At 36.6% G+C, this 15,674-nt stretch overlaps 1 protein-coding gene across 1 annotated transcript; it reads right to left on the bottom strand.

The window, feature by feature from the left end:
• Positions 1 to 500: 500 nt before the first annotated feature.
• tbpl1 (TBP-like 1) lies at positions 501 to 5,606 on the bottom strand. Its single transcript, XM_081385840.1, has 8 exons — positions 5,516 to 5,606; positions 5,354 to 5,400; positions 4,485 to 4,685; positions 2,876 to 2,958; positions 2,687 to 2,750; positions 2,497 to 2,600; positions 1,920 to 2,014; positions 501 to 1,205 (listed from the first exon to the last, which is right to left on the bottom strand). Exons 3-8 carry the CDS (start codon positions 4,617 to 4,619, stop codon positions 1,126 to 1,128), a joined length of 561 nt encoding a protein of 186 aa, XP_081241966.1. The 5' UTR covers positions 4,620 to 4,685; positions 5,354 to 5,400; positions 5,516 to 5,606; the 3' UTR covers positions 501 to 1,125.
• Positions 5,607 to 15,674: the final 10,068 nt, after the last annotated feature.

Genomic DNA, 15,674 nt, shown 5'->3' with positions numbered 1-15,674 from the left:
AATAAGTCAAGCAATTTTCAACTTTATTTATAAGTTATACAAGAATCAACTAATTTTTTAGAAGTCGGTTTAATGTAATTTAAGTTGAAATGTCTGAAAAATCCTAAAAATTTAAGGCGGCAACTTTTTTTTTTTTTTTTACAGTGTATTAGAAAAGAGGACAAAATGATCAGTTTACTCCGTTTAAGATGAGGCGTCATGACACAAAAGATTCAAAACGACGTTTTTTCTTTTAAATACATTTGACAACTTTTTTGGTTGCTTATAACTGCATTTCATACGGCCTTTGCGACTTTCGAGTGATTTCCATGTCACAGAGATAAAATATGAGCAGGCCTAACTGAGGAAAATCTGCAGAATGGATATAAACATAAAATGAAACCACAATCAAATTTACAAGTTACTAAAATAATTAGCAGTAGATATGCAGGGCTTAAATATGAGTAATGCTGATATATTCCTCTTGAGAAGACAGACACACAAAAATGAGTGACAGTTATGACTTAATATAGGGGTTATTTTTTATTTTGTTTATTATAAAATACAAAAGTTTTCACATATTACATAAACATATGGACCAAAGATTCCTTAACAACCCAGAGTGTTCTTGTCCACAGCATACAACAGATATACATCTCCTGCTGTTTAAATGTGAAGTGTTTGCCCTTTAACCTCTTGCTTCTGACTTAAAGTATCATTAAATGAGCCGTGAAGACATCGCTAGAATCAATTTAGTTCAAATTTCCAAGAAGTTTCAGTAAAATGTAATCTTTAAAAGTCACTGCCTGCCAGTTTTTACTTTGGTGTCCATGCATTATAATACAGTTAATTCAAGTGTTTATAACTACACAATGCCAGCAACACAATGTCAATGCACTAATGGTCCTCTTCTGAGTTTTAAGAGGTCGTCTGTAATTTGTCATGGGGTCAGAACACCGGTCAACGTTCAAAGGCATGACTCTGAAAACACACGACCTAGACCCGCTTGGACGTGAAATGGCAAAAGCTGCCTTGGAGACACATACAGTACAACAGTTACAAGCCTTAAAACATTCAATGATAAGGTGCTTTTAATTTCAAACCGGTGCCTACGTGTGTGTGTGTGTGTGTGTGTGTGTGTGTGGTCTATGACAGTGTTTTTCGACACTCAAACAGAAGAGGATAAATCTGCTCCACGGCAGATGCCACAGTCTGAACATTTGGTCCTAGAGAGAGGGAAAATGGTCGTTAACAATAACATCCAACATTAGTTCAGCTTGTCTTTATGGTAAACACTAGAAAGCAAGTGGTCACATCACAATCTAAATTGAGTAAATGTTAACATGAAAAAATCATGAAATTATTCTTAAACACCAATTTGATACAACTCAAACAATGCAAAAATAAGAATACCTAAAAAAAACAATATATAAAAAATAAATAAAAAAATTACAAACTCTGAACTGAACTGTTTTTATAAATATTAAGATAATATATTATTAAGTAAAAAATCATATAAATAAATAAAATGTAGCTGAAAATATAAATATAATTTAAATGATACCTTCTGCGCTTATAACAACATTTAGTCTCTAGTGAATAAAGATATTTCCTCAAGACTCCAGAGCCTCATTGTAGCTCACAGCATTATGTTTGCTCATTTTCAGACCTTCACAGTCTGCACAGCATGAATCCAGTAGGCTGTCTTTAATATAATGTGGCTAAATCTAGGAATAATCCTTCAAATATGTGACTAATGCAATAATCTGTATGAAAAGGCACTGAAAAGGTGAGAATTCACAGAGAAGTCGTTACATACCGAGGGCTGGCATTGTATTAAAAGGATCTTCAACTGTCTAGATTTTGTGCAGTACATTCCAGACAAAACCCTGATTACGGTAGATAACATGATATGAGCGAAAGGTGTGTGAGTGATTTACCTGTAACAGTGATACTGCCTGTGGAAAACACCTGCACTGTACTCCTGAGGTTTTTGATTCTGTATGTCGCAGCAGGATGGATCTCGGGTTCATAGCTAAAAATACATACAGACACAAACATAGTGATGAGAGAGCCCTGCAATCCAGCTGCAGGAGAACATGTGAGATTGCTCAATGCCGCCGCATACACCATTTCACCACTAGAGAACACTGTTCCCTTTTTTAGGTTCCTTTGAAGCCGCTGTTAACATCCATCTCTCCTGATCTGATCGCAAGAGGTCAGAGGAGGCACATTAATGTTCACAGCTGGTATTAACACACATCTCAGATGTGTCTCCTGTGACCACTTGTGACTGAATTTTATAGAGAGGAAGGTCTCCAATTTCATCACTTATGGTTTAAACCTGTATTTTGCACTGACCATTTGTCAGTTCAGCCCAAAACAGATGTTAATACCAAATCGACAGGCATAAAGCACAAAGTGCATGTCTAAGAAGCCAGTCTGTGGTCTCTAATACTGACTATTAAAAAACATGGGTATTATGATCAATTGTATGTGTAGATGGAGAACACTTACCTGGCAATGGGCCGATTATTTTTAGTGAACTCAATGAGACGGATTTGAAAAGGCAGGGAGCACACAGCCAGCACATTGACAACCTTAAACTCCGAGAACCTCACCTGCAGATGAGAAAACACATTTTTATTCAGAAGATCTACAAAGCAGTTTACAACATTTTCAAGTAGCTATTAATCCATTTAGACACCTTGAATCCAATCTTCTGCAGACAGCGGGCCAAACGGCGAGCGCCCAGTTTGGCTTCCTCCTCACTAAACAGAAATAAACATGCAAGAAATTTACCAAACAGTATCTTAGAAGACAACTGCAATTTTAGAAGTAGCACAAACAACTCTTTCAGCAGTTCTGAGAATTGAAAAGGAGGTTTTATTGGGACCTTGTTGCTCCAGTGCAAATAATTTTCCCTGATGACCATATAGAGGCAGTGATACGTGGTTTTCGCAGCTTCATCAGGACTTTCTGGAAAAACATCCACAGAACATAAGCAACAACAAGTGTTAATGATTGGCCATATCCTGATTAATACTGCTGATACTGACTATCTCAGGCAAAGGGTGAAAACAACGCTGATGCCACTTTCCATGAATTGTGTACATGCTAGTGTCCTAATACAACTTTAGAGGAACAAAATGTATGTTTTTGTAGTTATGCAAAACTACTAGTCTAGACATGTTAAAACTATTACGTAACAGAACAGACATGATAGTCTTCAAAGAAAAATATTATAAAAACAACAAGTAGGACTCTTCTTACGGCATGGCATCTCATTCTGTTATTCAATTTTTACACAAATTGTTACTTTAACCGTATTGTTCATCAAGCACACTTCATCTCTATTACCTATTCAAAGAAAAATTCTCAAACAAACATTTTGTCTTTCCAGAGAGAGTCTTTTTGGATCTTTACACTGAAAGCAACAACATTTCCGGGCTTGAATGGAGAATTAGACTTTGTGCCATTTTTGTAAAATAATGTTTTTTTTTTTGTGGGTTGCGCTGTGAGATTTACATTGTATGATTTTTGAATTTTGACCTATGTATTTTGATTTATAAAAAAGAAGTTATGTTATATTTATAATAGTGTTATGTGTATTTTGACTTGTGTACTTTATTGGTATTTATGATATTGTTGTTGTTTTTTTTGCGCTGTGTATTTTTATAATTTACACATTGTATGATTTTTGAATTTTGACTTATGTATTTTGATTTATAAAAAAGATGTTACATTATGTTTTCAATAGTGCTTTGTGCATTTTGACTTGTATACTTTATTGGTATTTATGATATTGGTGTGGTTTTTTTTGGTTTTTTTTGTGGATTGTGCTGTACATTGTATGATTTATACATTGTTTGATTTTTTTGAATTTCGATTTATGTAATTTGATTTGTAAAAAAGAAGTTATATACAATAGTGTTTTGTGCAATTTGACCTGCATACTTTATTGATATTTATGATATTGGTATATGTTTTTGTTTTTTTCTCTTTCCTCTATAGGTCTTTTAGGTCAATTATCTCAATTATCTAAATTGTCTCTTTACACAGAGTGACCAGGTGTTTGTAATTTGATTAATTAACTGTTAAAAATGAACCTGAGATGCTGTTTGTTACACACACCCTGACGAAGGCATGTTTGGCTGCAACGTGTAGGTGGATCTGTCACCAATTTGAATGTTTAAGCCATCAATGAAATAAAGGCTTTTTAACTTTTTTCTACTTATTTCGAGTGCCTTGGAGTTTCTAAGTTCTTAGATTTCAAGTATCCCATACAACCGAAGAGCACTGAGATTTTACACCCTGAAGCAGCACTTCTTTTGCATTCTTTGCTCTGAAACATTTTGTCTTTAATTTAAGGGAACACATCTCATGTTGGCAAGAAGGTAAATGATTATTTGATAAAAGAAAATAGTTTCAGGCCCTGTTAACGCGGTTACTAATGGTTCCATGCTAATGTATGTGATCTAAAACATCTGACTGTCTAGACTTACTCCCACTTCAGGCTTGTAGATGACATTAGTCCCCTCTAGGCCGATGGTACGCAGGTTTAGATGGCACCTGGTTCTGAAGACGGATACGACATTGGTAATGATGATATCAAGCGCCACATCGTTACTGGGTTCCATGGAGCCGCTGTTGATGTTTTAGGCTTGACAACCCCTTTACAGATGCATGTCACGTTACAAAACAACCTGCAGAACACATACACATGTTGTTATACATTACATGTAGAATCTAACTTATGAAGTTACATGTCTGAGATGGCAGTAACCAAAGGCTTCTAGGTTTATAATCCACAATAGGCGGTGATTCATTAACTAAGACCATTGTCCCCAAAACAAAGGCACTTAACTACAGCTTTTCCATGGGGAATGATCCCTGTAATAAATACACTGTGAGTCACTTTGGATAAAAAACATCTGTTAGTATATGCACTAAAGTGGAAAAGGGAACCATGCAAATTCATCTGCCTACTTAAACTATGCAAATCAGCCAATTAGTTTACATCTTCAACTTTATTTTTAACGTAAAATTAAGGTGCCCACAAAGCACTGGCACGGAGATCACATGACAAAACAATACGCCATGCCATGGTCATATTTTTATCTCAGCACCATTTATTCATTCATTCAATAAACACATATACAAAGCAACGCGTGCAATTTATCATTAGGAGACAATAACATTAAACGTGCATGCTAGCTGTTTCAGCTCAAAGAGTAAATAACAGAGCAGCGCTGTTGGAAATAAAACATTGTAGATTAATATCCACGCGAAAGTGATTATTAATAAGGTTTAACAACACAGAGAGTTGCTAAATAAATAGCAAACACATTAAGCTAATAAAACTTTCACTTACTTGAGTGATATTGGGCGCTAAAATGGTGTGTCCGAGAAATTTTTCAGCTATAATGTGGTAAGACGTTTTTAAAACAATTATATGAATGTTTAAAAATCTATATTGATAAAATGAATGGTTGGGGAAAGCACCAAAAGTAAACAAAAGCGTCAACACACATACAACAGTCAACCGGCGATTGTTGTCAAGGATGCCTTAGTTCCTGCGCGAGATGCGAAACTGTCGATATCACACGCTACAGCGCCTCCAAACGGGTGGGAGGAGAACAGCGACATCATTTAAAAGTGTGTAGACAGTAGACCAACATTTCCTTCATTACTCACAGACTATTTATGAACATAAACATTATTTTATGCCAGTAGTAGAGTTTAAATATTTTAAAGCTTTATCCTGTTATTGAATTTAATACATAAATTAAAAGGGTTAAAATACCCCCTCTTAAAGGGATAGTTCACCCAAATATGAAAATTCTGTCATTCACTTAACTCCAAGTTGTTCCAAACCTGTATGAATTTCTTTCTTCTGCTGAACACAAACAAAGATATTTTTAAGAATGTCAGTAACTAAACAGTTGATGGACTCCATTGTCTTCCATAGTATATTTTTTTTCCATACTATGGAAGTCAATGGGGTCCAACAACTGTTTGGTCATCCATATTCTTTAAAATATCTTCTTTTGTTTTCAGCAAAAGAGAGAAACTCATACAGGTTTGGAACAACTTGAAGGTTAGTAAACAATGACAGAATTTTCATTTTTGGGTGAACTATCCCTTTAATTGTGAGACATGTGACAAAATGTATCAAACTTTATCGCTGTTAGCTTTTTAAATAGCAACATTTCCACCAGACCTTAATTCTTTCACATTTAAAGGGATAGTTCACCCAAAAATGAAAATTCTGTCAGTAATTACTCACCCTCATGTTGTTCCAACCCCGTAAGACCTTCGTTCATCTTCGGAACACAAATTAAGATATTTTTTATTAAATCTGAGCGCTGTCTCACTCCTCCATAGACTTCTAAGGGATTGAAACTTGCTGGCCAGGAAAGTTATTAAAGAGATCGTTAATATAGTCCAAGTGACCACAGTGGCTCAATCTTAAGTTTATCAAGCGACGAGAATACTTTTTGTGCGCAAAAACAAACAAAAATAACGACTTGATTCCACTATTCATTTCCTTCTCTCTGGGCCTCGAGAGTTAACGTAGTGTTTTTGCGCAGCGCGTCAGTGTTGCACGTCACCACGTAGGCTCACTATTGGCCGACGCTGGTCATGTGTGTGACGCGCTGCGCAAAAACACTACGTTAACTCACTCGAGGCCCAGAGAGAAGGAAATGAATAGTGGAATAAAGTCGCTATTTTTGTTTGTTTTTAGCGCGCAAAAAGTATTCTCGTCGCTTGATAAACTTAAGATTAAGCCACTGTGGTCACTTGGACTATATTAACGATCTCTTTAATAACTTTTCTGGGCCAGCAAGTTTCAGTCCCTTAGAAGCCTCTTTCCATTTAATCTGCTGTTCAACACCACCACAAAGAAACAGGTGACTTTTAATATAGTTTAAAAAAAATTATAATTTAAGTTTCTTTTTTTCAATGTCACAATCTTTATGTCAACTCCATCACGCTGTTTTTATAGTTACTCTAAAAATGGCAGCTGCATTTAATATATGGATGACATATAAAAATCGTTTGACACTTTTTTGAATGACGTTGTTGAACCATATTAAGTGATAGACAATGAGAAACACATTTTGTAAAGAATTGAAAGAAGCAGGAGTTTGCACCCTAACATATGTGAATTCCTTTGAACATGTTGAACTAATTAATCCAAAATAATTGCTTGATACATAAACACTCTCTTACTGTCTTCTCTATACTTAGTGACAATTTTACATTGGACATCTGTCCTTGAGCCGTCCAGCATTGCATTGTGTCCGACACCCTTTTTTTCTGAGATATTATTCACAGCTTTCCACTGCTGTGTTTATTTTGTCCTGTCTCAGGTCCAGGTTTAAGGGGGTCAGCAGCTTTTGTCTGAAGTGGACACATCTGGACAGAATGCATTTTTAGCGTTTTTTTTTTTTTTTTTTTTTTGGGGGGGGTTTCTGGAAAGGTAACCGCAGAATTGAAGTAGCCACTCTGGCATGACTAGGAGAAAAGGATATAACTAAGGGTTTTCAGCTGTCAGTGCTTTTAATGAATGAACTCTTGACACCTATATTACACGCTGAACCAACCTCAGATACAGTCTTGATTTATATATACGATGCTATCAGTAAGGTCCCTGGAAGAAATGCGATTTTACTTTCATCTGTCCCTGTTTTTTCATTCCAACGTGTTTACAGAGCCATTCTGATTTTACTAATTTGGGCTCGCTTGAACTCTAAGACCCTTGACTCCAAGTCCAAACTGGATGTTTCCCAAGCAAAACAGCACAATAGCTTCAGAGTGATTCAGTGCTGTTGTTTGGTTCCTCCTTGGTTACCAGATAGGCTTTGTGAAATCTCAAGGGCCTCTCTGGCAGAAATATACTGAAGTAAATAAAATAAATTGTGTGTGGAAAGCCCTGTAGAGATGTCCAGAGCTGTTTACTATAAAGCCTGAGATTTAAAGCAGGTTACGGCAGTGTCAGACCACAAGCGATGTCCGCCGCGCCCCCTGCCGCACTGCAACTTCAGAGACTTAAGTGTGTTTATAGACTATAAAATAGACTTTAGCATCATTGAAATTCTCTTCCTGAGAGAAATAATGCACTGTTCATTAAGATAGAAGATACATAAACAGACAGAACAGGCAGAGTAAACACATTCTCCATCACTCCCTTGCTCTTCCGTGAGCCCGACCACCAAGATCCTCTCGGATCTTCTGTCCTCCTATCCGCTCATCTTTTGGATGGAGAAAAAAACAAACCAGCCGTGGCTTTTACTCCAGTCGATTCGAGAACCATCATTCTTGTTTACTGTGCTGGAGGTCAGAAAAAGGAAGTGCTATCGCTGTTATCTCCTCTGCCAAACAGCATAAACAAGGCTCACTGGCTTAATACCAGCATCATGCACCATTTGCATATTGTGCTAGTAAAGAGGACGTTCACGATCGCTCAGAACTCGGGTCGGAGGTTAAGAAAGGGTCGGATCCGTTGGAAAGTGTTTGGGGTTAGATGAGGGGCATTGGACGGCGTACGCTTGCAGGAGGATGTGAGTTCTGGAACCCTTTAGAACCCTTGTAAAAGTAAAATCAAACGCATCTGGGCGAATCTTTGTCTAGTTTGAAGACTAAGACGCTGAAACGCCATGTCATATTAAACATTGTTTGTGCGGTTGGATGTGCTGCTGAGGTAATGAGGGTGATTTGTAAACAAGGAGGGGTGGAGCATGACCTCCACTCTGTGTTTACATTGGGCAGAAAACACAGGAACCAAACACTGGGATTGTTGAGCTACAGTAATGCATTCTGGGTAATGATACGCGTTGGGGAGCAGCCATCTCAGATATTCTCTTCTTTACAGATGAAAATGTTTTTGGCCTTGTTTTTACAGCTTTATCTCAAGGGCTTTCAGGTAAATAAATGAAGTAATGTGCATAAAACCACTTACAGTAATCAGGTCTTCCTTAGGCCACCATAACAGGAATAGGCGTAGAGCAGTTTGACATATTTAGATCAAGTGGGTGAAGGTCAACCAGTAACTTTGACCAGTTACAGTAACTGGGCCCTTGAGATTTCATATATATATATATATATATATATATATATATATATATATATATATATATATATATACATACATACATATATATTCTAGGCCATACTTTACCCCAAACTGAATTAAAAAAACCTTTGAAAAAATGTTTTTTAAGCAAATGTAAAATAATTATTTTTTTGACAGGCAAACAAGTAAAAGAAAATTTGTGATAAACCTTAGCATTACAACACATTTTTCTTTTCATTTTTTAAATTTCATTAAAAAAAAAAAAAAAACTGTTTGATAATTTCCTACTACATTTTATTCGTTGATTTTGTGCAAATATATACACTATAAGTCAGCCAAAATGTGATGTTTCCTGATAGCTTTTAAATAAGAAGGAATTTATGGAAAAACTTCCCATGCAGCTTTGTGAAAAATTGTCCCATAAAATCATAAAGAGCGAGACTTCTCAGATATCTGCATCTTTATCACATCTGACAATGTAGAAAAGAGAACCATCTGAGCTGGAAGACAGTGCAGGACAAAGTGAGATAAAAAAAAAGAAAGAGAAAGACACACACACCTGCTGTATGCACTGGTTTATTTTCTACAAGTGATTTAAAGTCAGTAGATTTATGCACACTAGAGTGTCTGGTGTTTCAGCACTAAGCCATAAAAAGAGAGCAGACATTGTGTGTGTGAGTTTGTGTGTGTGTCTCTGTGTGTGTGTGTGTGTGATAGAACAGACTCCGTCTCAGCCGTAAACACAGTTCTGGGAACTTTCATATGTTTACATCATCCATTCATACCAGCTAAATCACACACAAGTTCACAAGTCAGACGATAAATGCTGTGTTCGCTTCAATTCAGTCATTTGCATAAAAATCTTCTTAATTTAAATCCCAAAATATGTACATGCTTACAACATGTTTATTTAAAAAAATTTTTTTTTATAAATGCATAAAATAAAAAATTCACCAAATAGAATTGGCAAAATAATGATTTGGTTTTCAAACAGGTTTCTGCCATTGGTTGACCGAACAGATGGTACCGCCCCAAACTCACGCCATTGGTTGAGCCAATGCAGTCGGTCTTGTTGGGATGTTCAAACAAACAGAGCAATGTTTTTATAGCACCACAATATTTACACTTTTCAGGATATCGGCCTATAAATTGCTTACTTATAGTTGTCTAGCCATATTAAGTGTTTTAACACTGATAATTATTAAATATTTATTAGGCTATATTCCAAAACGGAGACACTCACCTGCCACTGCAAATATTTGCCCCTGCCACCACTTCTCTGCATTTCTTCTAAATTCCCATTAGCAGGAAGTTGAGGCCTGGCACAGGTGGGGATGGAGGGGAAGAGGTCAGCTGATTTCCATGGAGATGAAGTGCTTGGGTGCGGTGCTGTGGATGTGTTTGGACTGAGCAAGAAAGGCAGAGAAGATGTGTTTATAAAGACTAGCCTCTCTCATCACAAACACCTCTCTCTTCTTCTCTCTGCCTCTCTATCTTTCTCTCATCCTCTCCTTGAGATAAATAAACTGATAAAAAAGCGAGGGGGAAAGGCCATGACGTCAGTCTGGCCCCTAAAACTGTGAGTGATGTCACAGCTCTCCCTGACCTCTGCTGTCACTCAGGCTGGAGTGTTTTATGTGAGGGCTTCTCGTCTGAGTTCAACCGCTCGAAAAATAACAAAGCTGGATGAACTAAATGTTCTACATCTTGCGCAGTGGAACTAAACATGAGTTTGTGCCACGTATACGCATTGCAATGTGACTACAGCGTTAGTTAAGGTTCTGTGTGTGTGTGGATTTCCCCAAACTCGTGACAGTTTGCATAGTATAATCATAATGCATTATAATATTTAGATACAAAACAACTTTGCATAAATATAATGGCATGAATAACAATAACATTTAGTTATTATTGTCAAAATATTCATAATGACTTATGTTTTTTTTATGGTATCAAAAAGCTGCAATTAATTAAAAATTGGTTCTACATATTGGTTATCAAACACTTAAACGTAAAGTCATTTGTATCAGTCATAAAAGTATAACATCTGTCTCTAGTAACAATCTCTAGTTCAACGTTAATCAGGTTTTGATAATGTACATTCACAATGTGCATAACCTATGTTCTTTTTTTTTGTTAAATGAAATTAATACTTTATTCTGCAAGGACGCATTAAATTGATCAAAAGTGACTTACTTTACGATTTTTATTTCAAATAAATGCTGTTCTTTTCTGTTCATCAGAGAATCCTGAAATTAAATGTATCACATAAATGTTTCCATGAAAATATTAAGCAGCACAACTTTAACATTGATATTAATAAATGTTTCTTGAGCATCAAATCAGCATATTAGAATGATTTCTAAAGGATCATGTGACGCTGAAGACTGGAGTAATGATGCTGAAAATTCAGCTTTACCATCACAGGAATAAATTACATTTCAAAATATATTATAAAATGCACATATAAATAATATATATTATTTAAATATTCATTTAATATTTTAATAATATTTCTCAAAGTTTCTGCTGAATTTGCAGCCTTGGTGAGCATAAGGTACCTTTTTTATTTTTTATTAAAAAATCTTACCGACCCCAAATTTTTGACCGTAAGTGTATTTCCGTAACTTTGATTGGACAGTAGCCTACAGCACAAATGTGAAAAGGCCTGTGACTGTACAAAGTTTATGATTGCTTGTTTTTTGCTAAGTAACTCGCTGTAACATTCTAGCACATCCTTGTTTTACACTGTTAACCCTGTTGGGGACCCAAGGTTAAAAGTGGTGTTTACCCTGTACTAACCCTGGTCTTTATTTAAATGTTCACCCTGGGTTAAATGTAGTGTGAAAAATGTTGATTGCGATTAAGCACTCTGAAGAAGAGTGATGACTGTATTTAGCAGCAGTGTGTACGTGCCCAGTATGCAACCTCTGCTTTAGTCACTATATTTAAGATAGATAGGTTAGATGGTTTGTATGTCATGACATAATACAAAGTTGCTATAAGTGACCATCATCACGCATATGAAGTGTAAGTGTTCTCTCGGGCAGGGATTGTACAAGATGTTGTATTCTTTGTACTGGAAGTACAAAAATATCAGAGGTCTGATTACCCCAGTGAGTGACTGAGGAGGTAAGACAGTGCAGATAAGAAGGTGAATGACTGTTTGACCTCAGACACATACGTCATTGTCTGCTGTGGTAAAGTGCACATGTAATGAGAGTGTGTTGTGTTTTAAGGGGGTTGTGTATTGGAATTTTTTTCTTTCTTTTTTTTATTCATACAATTAGAATTCAATTTATAATGAATGCTGGTGATACTTGGTTAATTTCTGAAAGATTATTTTTTTGGTCTATGTTCCAGTTTATGACCTTTATACTCTCTCTGTGTGTTTGTTTATGTGTTTTGTATTTGTGTGTGTGTGTGTGTTTGTGAATATTTTAATGTTGGTCTGTGGGAGTCAGCCAAAGGCTGGACTGTTTTAGGAAAAGTATTCTTAGAAAAGTATTCTTCATCATTGTCATGGCAGCCCTCATTAGAAACCTTACCGATCCTGAGCATAACGAACGTAACGGTCAGATGACACAACAATTCACCTCTTAGATCTGAGGATGTTATTAAAATTCAAAACCATAACCAATAAAAATCTGTCAAATATGTGACTGACCCCTGCAGAGATTAATCATCAGACTCATTCACATGAGAGTTATATTTCTCCTCTTGAGTTTCATATCCTGTTACAATGCGTGGGTGACTAGATGAGTTCAGCAACCCTCAGCTCTCTCTCTTTCTCTCTCCGTGTATTTGCAAGCATTTGCTAGGTGTCACAACATAGTATTACATCACTGTATGCGTGTTTTTATATATAACACGCATACATGACGACTCTCTGAGTGTTTGGGATGGTATTGGGTTTAACAATGTTGAAATGTTTGGTCTTGGCGGAATTGATCTGCTGCTGCTGTAGAGTAAGTGCAGGACTTGCTACTGCCACTACATACATGACACACTGCTGTGAGCAAGTAAGACATGCTGCTGCTGATCAATATAGCGTACATGAAATACCCATAGCAGATCTACACAGGTGGAGCGTTTCTGAAAGCGCGCTGCACTGCTACAGTAAATGCTGACCATGTATTTGAAGGTTGAGCAGCGAGCTCATTGGCTACTGATACAGCAGGAACCAATCAGCTGCGCCCTATAGAGAACGATTTGATTACAAGCAGGTTGAGTTAAGGACCAATTACCCTCCACCATCTAGAGTTTCATGACAGAATTTCTTTTTCTTTTTCTGATGAGTCATCATTTTGACGAGTCACAGGTGAAGCGAATATTGTTGATTGTCTCCTAACAAGGCCACATAGATTAGATGGTAAAAAAACAATCAGTATCATACTATCAAACAATCAGTATCATACTATCAAACAATCAGTATCATAGTAGTCATAATCAACGTATTGGATGCAGGAGAAAAGGCTAGGAATAAAGATCTGAGTGACTTTGACAAGGGCTAGATTGTTATGGCAAGAGGTGTGTGTGATTGTGTGTGTGGTGTACAGTATTTGAATAATGGCAATAACTGCATAGGCTGTAAATGTAACCTAATGATCCTCCTTTGTTCTACATTTGTCTTGAAAGTCATATTAAAGTCGTCATGACACAGAAGTTGCGATAGATTCTTCTTTACTATTGTGATGTATATCTAAATGAAACAAGGATAAATGTTTTGCGGGACTTGATTTTGTCCATCGGAAATTGATTGGATGGTTGTGGTTTGCTGATGTCACGTGAGTGACAGGTTGTCCCGCCCTCACACTAGTAAACACGTCATCAGAGAAGAGAAAAGGAGATGATGAAGATGCAAGAGGGAGGGGAAATTATTTTGATTAAAGATTAGTAGGCGTATGAATTTAAAAAATAATGATGGGTACAGATAAATCATTTATAATAAATATTGCAATTTTCCATAAGAAACAAGAATTGTCCATTTTAAGCGGTGTACCACACTTTAAGCAATGTACAAATGCAAATGTTTGCATTACATGGGCTGTTTTATCTTTGTGCTGGATTAATGCACCTGCGTAAATGTCATTAGGAGAGGGGAAAACAGCACTCTCTTTTTACAGGCTTTGATACACTGCCATTTTCTCTCTCTTCTCCGTTACAAGAGAGCTTCCCTTGAAGAGGTTTTGTTTTAGGTGACTAAACAAATGATTCATGTTCTCTGCTTCCCTTAGAAACTCTTTCTCAATGAGAACAAGATGTTTAGAAAGCAATGAATGGGAAAAGATGATTGTAAAAGTTGGATTTTCCAATTTAGCCTCAATCAAAGCCAGATCTGTAGTCATAATAACTTTTTTTGCTTGCTTAAGCATTCATCCTGTCCACCATCTTCTTGTTTTTTTTTTACCTTCTCTCTCCTATTTAAGAAGCCTTACTTCTTTTAAATGAGGAGAACAGCGCTTCCAGCCAATGTGTCTGATAACTGATCCATCACGCTGAATGTGTATGTGTGTAATGTGTGGGTTAAAAGTTATCTGCACAGCTGTGTATGGATGAGAGACTGCACATATGCATTATCCCAGTCTCAGACACCTGTGTGTGTGTAGACGAGAGATGAATGAGAGACTGAATAAGGGAAAAGACACAAGGGAAGCGCATATATAAGTTTATTATCTTTAATCATAAAATAGATAAGAGCCATCAAACTGTCAGTAAAATGATAGATTGAAAGCTTTCTTACACAAATACACGCGCATGCAGACACACCACATACACTCCAACTGTAAAACACTCCTTATTTCCTTTCAAACACTTCTCTTTTGTGTCAAACAGGTCTCGTGTGCCAAACCCATATACAAATCTATGAGGCATTTCAATTAGATTAAAATAGCTAATATTTCATTATTTCAAGATAAACATGAGCAACAAAAAGGAACAAGGCAGAAGATGCAGAGAACTCGTACAGAGGATGGAAATAGACACACGCTTTGAGAGATAGTTTGACCTTTGACCCAAGGAGGTTTCCTAAGAAGTGTAGCTCAAACACTCAACTTGTTTTCTTTCCGCCGCAGACTCTTGGCCTGAACTCTGTCCACCATGTTGATGGGAAGACGATGCATTTTGGAGACATCAAGCATTTTTGTGCTTGTTTGGAAAAACTCTGACCGGCTGCACTTTGAGTGAATGTGTGGATGAATCAGATAAACTAAGTTTGAAATCTGGCCATGATGCAGATTTACTGCGCAAGTTATTCACTGACAGTTATCAAAATATTTGGCAGGAGTGCCTCGCGGATCCTGAAGTTATGCTGAAGAGAAACTAGAGTGATGTTTAAGGGGAAAAATTCACATGTTGGCAAGATATTTGAATGATTTTTTGGTGGATTCATTTCAAGGAGCAAAGCTTATTTGGAGTAGGTTGTTACTCTCGAAACTCCTTAGAGCTTGAGTTCAATTCAGTCAAGTTTAACATCACGTCATCGGTTGTTTTGTTACCAATCAGCATTGAAGTCATTGACTGGTGTGATAGAGAAACATGTACTCAAGTTTGAATTGAACAAAGAAGCAAAATCAATTTTAGAGATTTTTTGTAAATAACAATGGCAATTTCTTTC

Source organism: Scardinius erythrophthalmus, assembly GCF_964197995.2.
Source record: "Scardinius erythrophthalmus genome assembly, chromosome: 15".
Lineage (NCBI taxonomy): Eukaryota > Metazoa > Chordata > Actinopteri > Cypriniformes > Leuciscidae > Scardinius > Scardinius erythrophthalmus.
This window is presented reverse-complemented; position numbering and strand designations above follow the sequence as displayed.

Bases quoted from the DNA above. Each gene is read 5' to 3' on its own strand.
- tbpl1 (XM_081385840.1), bottom strand. From the start codon at position 4,619: ATGGAACCCAGTAACGATGTGGCGCTTGATATCATCATTACCAATGTC. The intron at 2,601-2,686 runs GTGTCTAAATGG...TCTCATCTGCAG, and splicing joins TGCAGAAGATTGGATTCAAG to GTGAGGTTCTCGGAGTTTAA. The intron at 2,015-2,496 runs GTAAGTGTTCTC...ATGTATTTTTAG, and splicing joins AATAATCGGCCCATTGCCAG to CTATGAACCCGAGATCCATC.